Source organism: Phocoena sinus, chromosome 17 (assembly GCF_008692025.1).
Source record: "Phocoena sinus isolate mPhoSin1 chromosome 17, mPhoSin1.pri, whole genome shotgun sequence".
Classification (NCBI taxonomy): Eukaryota; Metazoa; Chordata; class Mammalia; order Artiodactyla; family Phocoenidae; genus Phocoena; species Phocoena sinus.
In genome coordinates this window covers 7,478,235-7,491,355 of record NC_045779.1, presented here as the reverse complement: position 1 = coordinate 7,491,355, position 13,121 = coordinate 7,478,235, and the positions used below count along the sequence as shown (strand labels likewise).

Here is a 13,121-nt window from a genome sequence, read left to right as displayed (position 1 = left end):
TGAATGTTCCTGAGCTTTAATGTAGAGTCTTCCCAGCTGCTCTGAGTCTAGTCAAGGTATGGGCGTCACCCAAAACAGAATCTAGGTGTTGTGTGGGTGTAGTCAAAGAAGACAGCTTCAGATGTAAATTTGAACTTAAATCAGATTTTTTTGGGGGGGTTATCTATGATGGGACGTTATGTATTATTTATAAAATATATAGTAAAATTATTGTATGCTGACTGTCCTGACATAAGAAACATTTTAAGGTAATGTTGGTATTACGTTTTAAGGTTTATTGGTATGTTGACATGCTTTTTCACTTCTGGAAATAAACGTTTATATATCTATACAACTAACTTGCATTTCACATCAAGCATCATGGTGATTGAATGTTGGTTTGTATACAAATGGATAAGAAGGTTCTTGAGGATTCATATTGATGAAAACACAGTCGCTTAGCGCATCAGTGTAAATACGACATGGTGTTATAAAGTATCGTGGGAGCGTAGAGGAATGACTGAGTCCAAACGCTGTCAGTTAAGACTCTGTGTCCATTCCTGCTCGAAGATCAAATTTACTCCATCACATTGAGTTGACCATTTTCTTCTGGTAACTTCTCAAGTCAACCTTTTCCTTGGCCCCCTATCGCCTCCCAAAACAGAGCCGATCAAGCAGTGTTTCGACTCTCCGCCCACTGGGTCCACCCTGACCGCCGAGGAAGAGCTGTCTGTATTTTTGTCTGGGTCTGATTTGACGTGCACACTCCAGACCCCTTACTTCTGACTCCTTGGAGGCCTTGCTCCTTCAGATGCCTGGCTCCTTTCTGCCAGTATAATCACTTCTTTGTTGTTTCTTCCCTTTCAGTGTTTCTCCAAGCTTTAAAAAAAAGTAACCAAAAAAATCCCATGCCTGGACCAGCTTATTTATTTGCTTCCTAGCATATATAAGTTTTTCAAAGGAATGGTCTGCAAGCCCTGAACACCCTGTATTTCATTTATTTAATTCAAGCTTTATCTTTATCAAGATAGAATGTAAATATAATTTAAATAGTTGGCTAGTACTATATTTGTTTCTGCTTCTGGTTATAACCCACCCCTCCCCACTTAAAATTGTTTGCCTTGATTACGACCACTTTCATCTCTTAGCTGTTTTACTTGCTGTCACTTCCACATTTCTTTTTTTTTTTGCGGTATGCGGGCCTCTCACTGTTGTGGCCTCTCCCATTGCGGAGCACAGGCTCCGGACGCGCAGGCTCAGCGGCCATGGCTCACGGGCCCAGCTGCTCCACGGCATGTGGGATCCTCCTGGACCGGGGCACGAACCCGCGTCCCCTGCATCGGCAGGCGGACTCTCAACCACTGCGCCACCAGGGAAGCCCCACTTCCACGTTTCTTAATAGCATATTTATACTGTCGTGCTTTGATATTTAAGGTATCTATGAACTCCCTATGATGGACGACGAGTCTAGCTCTCTTATTACCCTCTCCCATTGTGGGTTTGCCCCCCCCATCGTCCCTGTGTACTTAAATTACAGTTGTTATTTAAATTAGCTCAGTGTTTTAATTATTATGACTGTGTAACTGTCATTTCCAGCTGAGACTATATTCTGTTTCCTTTATTGAATAATGTGGGGTTCCCCCCCGCCCCTGCCCGGAGTTGGTATATTTTTGTTTCTTTGGTTTTTTGTTTATCCATCATGATTTCATTTCCAAACTCTCTGATGTCTAGCAGGCACATCTTCTCCCAGGACATTCAAAAAGTCCTTCCAGTCCTCTCATCCATCCTTCCCCTTTTCAGCCCATCTGGACTGCCATCACCCACAGCTCCCTGGACCTCAGGCCTAGGAAGTCCCTTGGCTTGTCTCTGTGTCCAATTCCATGTTTCCTGGATGATGAGACATCCTCTTTTTGAGGTTGTTCCCTCATTTCAGGGATTTGTTGGTTTACTCCCTTCTACAGTTCGTCTCCCAATAACTTGCTGAGAAGAAGGGCTTGTGAGAGTAATTGTTTGCATATCTTGTGTGTCTCTCTGCTGGGCCCTTGGTGGGCCCTTTCAGTCAGGATAATTGTCTTTTATTTCTTAGAAATTTTCCTATATTATTTCATTGATAAGTTTTTTTTTTTTAAGTCTTTTTCTTCTACTTTCTGGTAGATTTCCTCAACTTCTATCTTTCTATTAAACTTCTAATCTCCGCTCTTATATTTTTAATTTCTAAAAAATTGTGTTCTATGAATTAAAGAAAATATGGCTACCAGTATTAATTTCATAATTATAGGATCTTTCTTCATTCTCTTCTGTATTGCTTTCTTTTCTGTTTCCCGTATGTCTCTGTTTTATTCTGGGATCCTTCTTCTGTTTGTTTTGGTGTCTCTGTTTTATGTTGGAGATTCTCCTCAGATGTCCAGCGATCTTTGGCTCTCTGTTCATATTTAGGAATGGGTCTAAAAATTGAATCAGAGGCTCTGCACATGGGCAGGGGTTGAGGTCTGGGGGATGTCACAGTAACACGGTTACATAGGACCAGGCTGTGTTGTTGGAGCAGCCTTTGTAGGTTTATGGATTTCTCTGAGGGAAGGGGTGTGATGGCTCACACCTGGCTGGCAGCATCTGGTTGTTGACCGCAGGAAAACAGTGTAACCAGAGGGTACATCTGTTACAGTTAATGAACCTGCATTGACAGCTGAACCCTCAGCGCCCAAGTCCATAGTTTACACTAGGGTTCGCTCTTGGTGTTTTACATTCCATGAGCTTGAACAAATGTTTAATGACACGTATCCACCATTGTAGCATCGTATAGAATGGTTTCAGTGCCCTAAAAATCCTCTGCGCTTCTATTCTTCCTTTCCTCTCCCCAGCCCTTGGCGATCACTAATCTTTATACTGTCTCCATAGCTTTGCATTTTTCACAGTGTCATATAGTTGGAATCATACATTTTATAGCCTTCCGCTTGGCTTCTTTCACTTGGTAATAATGCATTGAAGTTTCCTTGGATGCTGCTTTTTTTTAAATAAAAATATCTGTAGAATAAGCACAATTAAAAAAATTGTTCTGCTTTGTTTATATTAAAAAAGGATACAGAATTACCAAAAAGAATTACAACAATTGTAGCATAATTTAAATGCTTCCATTTACTAAATTAAAGCTTTTAAAATAATCCTAATGGTGTAGTTCCCATATATAGTAACTCTACCTGGGGTTTTAAATTTGAGGCATGTCACGAACAGGAGCCTTTCACCCCCAATCCCCTGCTGAAAGTTCCCAAACGAACGTCACTGATAATCTCATTCTACGATCGAATGGCCACATTATTTATTTTTATTATTATTATTTTTTTGCGGTATGCGGGCCTCTCACGGTTGTGGCCTCTCCCGTTGTGGAGCACAGGCTCCGGACGCGCAGGCTCAGCGGCCACGGCTCACGTGCCCAGCCACTCCGCGGCATGTGGGATCTTCCCGGACCGGGGCACGAACCCGTGTCCCCTGCATCGGCAGGCGGACTCTCAACCACTGCGCCACCAGGGAAGCCCTCGAGTGGCCACTTTAAAATTCTCAAAATACTTTAATTCTGCTGCATTTGCAATGGAATTTTTGGAAACTCTTTCTCCTGTTGGTCTCTATGACGTCATAGATGTTTCTTCTTAATTTTGACTGCCTTTCCTTTGCCAGTTCTTCATGCCCCATTAACCTTAAATGATAGGATTTCTCAAAGTTTCTTCCTCCACCCTTTTCTCTTGTGATACAATCACCTTTCAGCAGCTCACTCACACAGACTGTATGCTACTTTCTTCAGTGTTCTGATTTCCACTAAGGCAGCCCATGAGTTTAGGAAAGGGGCTGAATCATATTCAATGAGTGGGATGGGCCCCTGGAGGCCCCCAATCCAGCCCCCATATCTCCGACCTTCTGGCAAGTGGCTGGGTGGCTTCATCATTCCTCACTGAGGAGATCCATTTTGCTTTTGAGTAATTCCCCAGATGGAAAAGTTTCTGGGATTGCCCTCCTTGTTTCTATTTTGGGACGCTGGACTGACATGGAACACATAAACTTGTACTTCCACATGACATTCTGTAAAAGATTGACTGCCATCGTCATACCGTGGAGTTGCCATTTTTCCTTCCGGACGTAATTAGTTCCTTTCACTGGTCCTCATATGATCGCCCTCCATTCACTAATACGTATACTTATTGATCGCTTACTACCAGAATTAGAGATTCACTTGTCTCTTCTCAGAGAAGTTCCTATAAATGAGGGCAGCCAGGAGAGCAAAACTTGAATTCATTTATGATTATATGTGTTATTAGCTGACTTTGGGGGACTTGAAAGTTGCCTTCACCCCCTTCACTTTGCTTATACAGACCCAGCTTAACTGGTCTCCTCTCCCTACTGTTATGTTAGTGCTACACTTATGAGCTGATGATATTTATTCTTTAATATGAAATAAAGCTGTAGGTTAAAAGCTAAGGACTGTTTAAAAAATATTGATTGTTTTAAGACTTCAAACGTTAAAAAAGAACTAATTAATACTATTTTTAGAATGCTTTCTGAATACATTTGGGATTCCTTAAAAGTTAAACTGAGGCTATAAAATCTTTAAACCTATTGAGAATGAACTTTGGGGGCCTCTGATCCTTCGGGGGACACATCAGGGACCATTGGCGTTGGTGTCCCTGCACGTTGGAGTTGCGGCTTCAGCAGCCTCTGTCTCCTGGCCTCACCATCTTTGGCCGGCTGTGACAGCAGCCTTTTCAACAGCTGCGCTTGCTCTTGGCTGGTACACTGTCCATGCAGACCTGGGAGTAATATATATATATATATATATTTTTTTTTTTTTAAATAAATTTATTTATTTTTGGCTGCGATGGGTCTTCGTTGCGGTGCGCGGGCTTCTCACTGCGGTGGCTTCTCTTGTTGCGGAGCACGGGCTCTAGAGTGCAGGGTCAGTAGTTGTGGCATGCGGGCTCAGTAGTTGTGGCTCACGGGCTTAGTTGCTACGCAGCATGTGGGATCTTCCCGGACCAGGGCTCGAACCTGTGTCCCTTGCATGGGCACGCGGATTCTTTTTTTTTTTCTTTAAAATGAAGCTCTTATACGTAGCTATACACATATGAACAAGTAGCTCTGAAGGCCAGAGAACTCCAAATTCTGGAAACTTGGAGGCTCTACAGATGATACTGGTTTCAACAAGTTACAAAGCCTTAGGTAATAGCATCTACAGGCTTAGCCTTACAACTGTGTGGGAGAAACGAACTCAAGAGTAAAAGCTTCACATTCTGAAAATAAATAGTGGCGAAACACAGCATTCCTGGATTGAGAGAGGGACATGATTGGAAGGAAACCTCTAGAATTCTTCTAATCCCAGGTTCCTCAAATTGGTACAGATGATAGCAATCTGATAGCGCCACCAGAGCAGTCCCCTTGGGAGTAATATATTAATCCCTTTTTTTTTTTGGCCACGCCTCGCAGCGTGCAGGATCTTAGTTCCCCAACCAGGGATCGAACCCGTGCCCCCTGCAGTCGAAGTGTGGAGTCTTAACCACTGGACCGCCAGGGAAGTCCCAGACCTGGGACCTGGGAGTAATATTTTAAAATGCAAAAATATTAGCCTCCTGCTTAAAAGCTAACGATGATTCCCTCCACGATAAACTCCAGCCCCTCCACGTGAGCTGCCATTCTGTCCTGATGTTCACACCTTGAGGCCTGCCTTTGGCCACTGGGTACCTCTGACTTCATTGTCTTGGAGTACCCTCAGGCCGTTTCCCATCTCTGAGCCTCTCTGAGCCTCTTCTCTCTGCTTGGAATGTACTTTCTCACTTCTGCTGTTAGCTTACCCTTCAAGACTCTGCTTAGCTGTCATCTCTTCCAGAAAGTCTTCCCTGACTTTCTGACCACCCCCCACCGCCCTTGGTTTTGGCTTGGACCCTGCTGGGCACCCTCTGAGTGCCTTGTGCATTTTCCCCTACTGCCGCGATGCAATCACCTTTAGTGCCTTAAGCACAGAGAATGCCTTGCCAGTGCTGAGACTATATCCTTCCTTTTATACACTGAGTGGTCAGCACAGGGCCGGGCATGGAGACCATCTCAAAACGTGTGTGTTGAACTCAAATGAAATGAGGGGCAAACAGCTTTTGAACTATCTGGCAAATCTGTTTTCAGCAAAGGATTATAGAAGCTTAAATGGATTTAGGAAAATGTATATATGTCATGTCTCTATGGGATTCCCATATTTTGCAGAAGCTTCTGAAAGGACCTCTTTTATGTCTATAAGCGTAACGGCTGTGCCTATCAAAGAAAAAGCATTAAAGACAATGGAGGTGGTAGCAATGGCATCGGTGTATGCTGTATTCTTTTCACAAGTTTGTTCTCAGGAAGTGTAGCATGTCATCAGTGTGAGTTTCATGTTTCCTTGTAATTTTATTGGACATAATGGCACCACAACTAATAAACCTGCCGTATAGTGACAGACTATGACTAAGCAAAATTTGATCTTCATAAATGTAGGAAAAGTGCTCTTCTTGTGGTATGACTAGTTTTCTTATAAAACAAGGAAATGGTCAAAAGGAAGAATAACGCCTTGAGAGGATGTTTCCAAATGGATAGAAGAGACCTGCTATTTATTTGTAGTCTGTAAACACAATCATTCTTGGGGGATGAGCAGGTAATGCTTTTACCTGGCACCTCATAAAATTCTGAATTCATGATTTTGTCATTTTTTATGGCTTTGCAGCACCTTGCGATTTTAGTGTGGTTTAACTTTGGATTCTTCTTCTGCAGCGAAAGTGGAAGGTACCAGAGCCAATTCCTAGCTGAAAGCTGCCCCTTTGTCACCTCTCCTTGGGGACCAGGCTTGGGAAAAACGCTTCCCTTCTTTGTGTTCATTTTCACCCCAATAGAATGTAAGACCCTGAGGATCTGGTTTCATTATAATTTTCTTGAAATAATGACCATGTAATGACCAAACATCACAGTAAAAGTCTGATCTTCATAAATATATAAATTCGCATTTCATCCCAATAGGATGTAAGATCCATGAAGCCGGTGAATTTTGTCTGTTTTGTCAACATCAGTGTATCTTTTAAAAAAATTTTATTTATTTATTTTTGGCTGTGTTGGGTCTTCGTTGCTGCGCCTGGGCTTTCTCTAGTTGCGGCGAGCGGGGACTACTCTTCGTTGCAGTGCGCGGGCTTCTCACTGTCTTGGCTTCTCTTGTTGCAGAGCATGAGCTCTAGGCACGTGGGCTTCAGTAGTTGTAACATGCAGGCTCAGTAGTTGTGGCTCCTAGAGCACAGGCTCAGTAGTTGTGGCGCACGGGCTTAGTTGCTCTTAGGCATGTGGGATCTTCCTGGACCAGGGCTCAAACCCGTGACCCCTGCATTGGCAGGCAGATTCTTAAGCACTGCACCACCAGGGAAGCCCAACATCAATGTATGTTAAACACTGAATATGGTGCCTGTTACAGTGTAGATGATCAAAAAATATTTGTTGAAATATTTTTCAGTGGAACCCCTGTGGGCCTGGAACTTCTCCCCAGTAAGACATACATCTGTGCAGTTTGAATTTCCAGGGCATTTAAAACATCAGTTCTATTCCCAAGGTTAAATCTAAAGAAATATTGGCCATTGGTCAGGTGAGGGGTATACGTGTGAAGCACAGATCTCTTTTTGGCCCCTGAAATCATGGACAGAATCAGCTTCATCCATTGCTAACTGGGGGACTGCTCTGTAACAGTTTCAGAAACTCTGTGTGTATGTGTGTGTGTGTACCTGATGAAAATGTTTTGGGAAAATATATTTCCGATCTCACATATGCTTCATTCCACAGTACTCCCGTTTCTTTTCCCTTGGCCGTGTGGAGCTAAGCCTTGTCCAAGACAAGAGCCTCAAGTCGGGTCGTAGACCCGCAAGGTGAAGGGTGTTTCCATTTCAAATGGTGCAGGCTGGGGTGCAGCAAGCATGAGACTGATCTCGGGGACATAGCAGTGAGCAGTGGCTTGAAGTGAGATTTTAGTTCCCCGCCCAGGAATTGAACCTAGGTAGCCTGAGTGAAAACCAGGAATCCTAGCTGCTAGTCTACCAGGGGCTAGAGGCTAGAGGCAAAGTTGCCCTGGCTCTTGCCCTGTTTAAAAAATGAATTTCTCAAGGAGGCAAAAACTGCAAAAGCAGATACAGAGTTTATTATCAGAGACACAGCACAACATGCGGGAGAGCACACAGAGAAACTATTTATTTAAGACAGAAGCAAGGCAGAAATACACACCCGGAGAGAAAGGGTGTGGGTGTCCTCCCTAATGAGGAGAAGCACAGTAAAGAGGTGGGTGAGTCATTTATATAGGGCAGTTCTTCCGGCTCTTTGTCTACCTTCGGCCGATTATCTTTTTTCTTTTCCCACACCTGACCTGTCCCAGGGCCCTTCCCTGATACGTGTGTGCATCTTTTTGCCAAGATTGAGTCCAGCGTGGAATGGGGTAACGCCCCCTCCCTTTTTGACTCCCGAGGAGCCTTTCTGTGCATTTGCAGTTGGGGAGTTCTCCTTGACCTCAGGAGGGGTCATCTTATCTCTTTACTCCAGCAGAGCTCAGCTCCCGCCATTAACTTGGTCCTTGGAGTGTCTGGGAAAACAAAGCTCCAGTTTATTCCACTTGGCAAACTCCAGCTGTCCAGTCCGGGGGGCCATCTACCTGCTACCTCAGGACTCCAAGAAGCCTTTCCCATTTATTCTTTTTGGTTGGGAGGTGGGGTACGCAGTGGGTGGACTCCAGGCCTCTTTGCCAGTTTTTCTTAAGACCCAGTTCAGACAGCCATGGTAAGGGAGTGAGTTTGGAGGGTGTTCAGAAGCTGTGGCACTCTGGTTGAGATCCAAACACTTTAGACCTTCAGTCCACAGCATGGTGGTTATTGAAGAAGATGCAGTGAGCCTGCATTGTGGTTCTGGATTCAGTAATCCCTTTTTAGCCGTGTATTTACATTTTTCTTGGATTGTTCAGGAAATAGGATGAGGTGTAATACTCAAAGGAGGGGCTGCAGTTTAGAAATCTAGGCTTAAAGACCACTGTTTTCTGGGTCATGCTCACAGGCACCGAAAGCACGGTCTCCCCGTCTCACTGCGGGCTGTGGGTCACAAGCTTGAGTCCCAGGCTCCTGGAGCTGGCTCACTGGATGACCGGGGCTGTTCACGCTCAGCCCATTTCAGCCACATCGATGGGATGATAACACCGACCCCTCAGAGTTGCGTCGAAACTTAAAAAAAAGACCAAGCATGAGGAACGCATTACAATCTTGCCACATGGTGTCATCCTAAAGGCCATCACTGCACTTCCCTTTCCTCCAGATGTGAGGGTTAAACCCTTGAAAAATTAAAGTCCCTTTTTGCTGCTGCTGGTTTTCTTCTTTGTTGGAGCTGGAGGGAGGCTTAGCACCAAATCTGTAGGGCACTTTCAGCGAGGTCTGCGAGATGTTCATTTGTGCCATGGCCTCATTGCTCCGTCTCTTTTCTGCCTCTGTCTTTGTTTGCCCTTTGCTCTTCCTTCTGATTTATGCCATCTGGCTGCAGGATAGGAACTTTGATGGAAGCAGCTTTAAATTCTTTTGGGGAAAAGTTATTAGATGAAGAACGAACCAAACAAATACGGCTGCACCAACTCCCCTTCTTCTCCTTTGAGTTTAGAGAAAGGATGGAGAACAAAGCTGATCCGCAGTGGGGCGCTCAGTCTGGCCACCGTCGCTTCCTGCACAATGACAATCCACGTGTGAACACTAACCTCTTTCAAAGAGACCACATCTGGGGGAGAGGGTGAATTTTGACAGCTCCTTGGCTGAAAATAACCAATAATTCTTAGCTGATACCATTTAGAATGAACAGTTTTGTTAACAGGAAGAATGCAAACAACCTTTATTTGTGTCAAAATTGGCCCTTTGTAATAAACTTTATGTCAGGTTTTTCCATATGATATCAGGGAGTGTTAACTAATCAAAGTATTTCGTTGCTTCAAGACAAGATGTATTTTTTTTTATCATCCTTTAGAGTGCTCTTATTTGGGACAAAGTTCTGGGTTATCTCCGGAAATGAGACATAGAGACAGGGCCCCATAGAACTAAATTTAATATTTTAAGTATTGTTAATATTTTATTACAATTTCGTTCACATTTATGTGGCACTGGATGATAGATTGCTTTTTTAAAAATGTGATTTCATTGTTGAAAAATCAGATTGGCTTAATAATAATTCACTGCATGGATAATTTTGTTGGCTGACATCTGTTGTCTCAGTTGAAAGCCTGCTCGTGTAAATGGATTATCTGTAAACAAGGTTCAATTTATTGATAGGTCTATAGCGAATTATTGGTCAGCCTGAGACTCAGACCACATTCTTGTCCCCTGATCAATGATAAGTTTAAGTGTCGGGGAGTATAAATAGCTACTGTGTTTATTTTCTGTCAACTCCTATGCCTAAAATACACAAGAAGTTAACATATACATATCATTCCCAAGTATTTCAGAGGTTTTGAACTTTTACTGTATTAAGATGACAGTGTAAATTCATATCACAGTTGTGACTCACTCTTCATTTTGGTTATGTGAGTTTATTCTGCAGAGCTCATGAGACCTTTTTGGCAAAAAAATGTCCCTAGTGTTTATAGTGATGTGCTGATGAATGTGTTTGAGATGTAATTAAATATAAGTTATTTTCTTTTTTCAGTTCTATCCGGAGGTCCATTGCCTCAAGGGCATGAATTTGAGCTGTATGAAGTCAGATTTCATTGGGGAAGAGAAAACCAGCGTGGTTCTGAGCACACAGTTAATTTCAAAGCTTTTCCCATGGAGGTAAGAAGAACAAATCAGCTTGTAAAACATTTGTTGTTCATGTAAAGTATTCAGCGATTTACTGAAAATGGTTTAGTTTAAAAGTAGATGTGTAGCTCTTGAATGTAATCAATTTATATTAAAATAAAAAAGTGCTCCATGAAATATAAGCTTGGGGCAGCAAATGAGGCTTCCCATCACATCAGCCCTAGTGGGCTTGGAGAATGCGCATGGGCTGTTGGTTATAAAGGCAATCTATGCTATTAAGTTTCATCTTAGTATTATTACTGTTGTAAAAATTCTGCTGCCTCTGCAAATTCAGGAGTTCACTTTCGTGGATGCTATGAATAGATGATAAGCTGGAAACAAATAACTTTTGGAGAAACCTTAACAGTAACTAAAAGTCTGGTTTAACTCCGGTTAAAATTGGTAAGTTGGTTTTATTCGCCTCAAGCAGTTAGAGAGCGAGAGAGCGAGAGAGCGAGAGAGCGAGAGCGAGAGCGAGAGGAGAGAGAGAGAGAGAGAGAGAGAGTTAACTAATTTCTTCCTCTTCTGTGCTCCCAGTGTCCTTGATGGATTGCTGCTGTGACATTGATCTCATGCATTGTAACCTTTAGTGTTTAAAGAGTCCTTCTTACTAAGTGTGGGCTCCTATTATGGACTGAAGTGTTTGTGATCCCCGCCCCCCCAATCAAATTCATATGTTGAAACTCTACTCCCTGATGTGATGGTATTAGGAGGTGGAGCCTTTGGGAGGTGATTAGAAGAAGTCATGAAGGTGGGGTCCTCATGAGTGGAATTAGTGCCCTGATAAGAGTCCAGAGAGAGTTTGCTTCTCCCTGCTTTTTGCTGGGTGAGGACACAGGAAGACTGCCATCTCCAAGCCAGGAAGTGTGCCCTCACCAGACACCAGATCTGTCGGCACCTTGATCTTGGACTTGCAAGCCTCCAGAAGTGGGAGAAATAAATTCTGTTGTTTAAGCCTCCAGTCTATGATAATTTGTTATTGCAGCCCGAGCTAAGACAGCTCCTGAAGAAAAAGTCTCCCTTTCACTCTCTGTGTTACTCCCAACATTTAGTGCAGTGCCAGGTACATCAGAGACAACCCACATAGGTGAAATTGACAGGATGTCTCTGTTGTTCATATTTATTTCTATAAGGACCACAGTTCTCTCCTGGGAAATAGCCCATCAGTGTCAAGTAATAGTACATTTCAGGGGCTGCCGAAACACCAGTCTTCCTTGTCTGTCTTTCCCAACTGCACATACTTAAGTATGGAATTGCTCCTGGCCAGATACCATGTCCATACCTGCCTCATTGCCTGGAAGTCACTACTGTTTGACTTATATAAATGATATATATGCCTTAAAGAATGAAGTTAGAGAAAGTATTTCTCAATGTTACTTTAACAATCATTAAAAAATTTCTTTTGAAAGCCCAAAATATCCCTTTCATTAAAAAAACTCAGGTCTTAAAAGTGAAATATTAGGACTTCCCCGGTGACACAGTGGTTAAGAATCCACCTGTCAACGCAGGGGACACAGGTTCAAGCCCTGGTCCAGGAAGATCCCACATGCCGCGGAGCAACTAAGCCCCTGTGCTACAGCTACTGAGCCTGTGCTCTAGAGCCCATGAGCCACAACTACTGAGCCTGTGTGCCACAACTGCTGAAGCCCATGCACCTAGAGCCCATGCTCTGCAACAAAGAGAAGCCACTGCAATGAAAAGCCCGTGCACCTCAATGAAGGGTAGCCCCTGCTCGACACAGCTAGAGAAAGCCCACGCATAGCAACAAGGACCCAAAGCAGCCAAAAAAATAAAAATAAAAAAGTGAAATATTAAATGTTTCGAGGATGGAGGGAAAAACGCTTGCAGTGTGTTGAATAATATATGTGGTATGTGATGCCGAGGACAGTAAGAGGAGACAACTTCTTTAAGGCCTTGATGGGCGATGTTGGGTCTTCAAATGTTAACCTTTCTAGGGGCTTTTTTCTCAGTTCCTACAGACATCCTATCACTTCTAGTGCCTTGAAACAATTCAGCCCTGTCTCTGTGTCACCTCTGGCTGTTGCCCTGTCCTTACCCAAAGTGAAAGGGAAGAGTTCACACCAGAACATATCAAAGAGGAGGGAGGACACAAGACAATCCCAAATAACTAAACCTGCAGGGTAGTGGAGGGCTGAGGAGGGGCAGGAAAACACTGGGCTGTCAGGGCCTCGGCCCTGCCCTCTTCTTTGGGTTTGAAAAGCTTTTTCATCTCAGTCAGCCTTCAAAGATACAGTCTCATAATCAAAAATTTTGGGAGAGATGGGAGTCCTTGGGTCGGCGCCAGCTTCCGGAGGG

The 13,121-nt window shown here is 43.5% G+C and overlaps 1 protein-coding gene across 3 annotated transcripts in view; it reads left to right on the top strand.

Annotated features, from left to right (window-relative positions):
* The window catches only part of CA8 (carbonic anhydrase 8), a 210,623-nt gene that overhangs the window by 126,168 nt on the left and 71,334 nt on the right, over window positions 1–13,121 (top strand). For all 3 annotated transcript variants that reach the window (XM_032610212.1, XM_032610211.1, XM_032610210.1), the window contains one exon: window positions 10,675–10,799. In XM_032610212.1, the coding sequence (XP_032466103.1) occupies window positions 10,794–10,799 (6 nt within the window). In that variant the 5' untranslated portion in view covers window positions 10,675–10,793. The remainder of the gene's footprint in view (window positions 1–10,674; window positions 10,800–13,121) is intronic.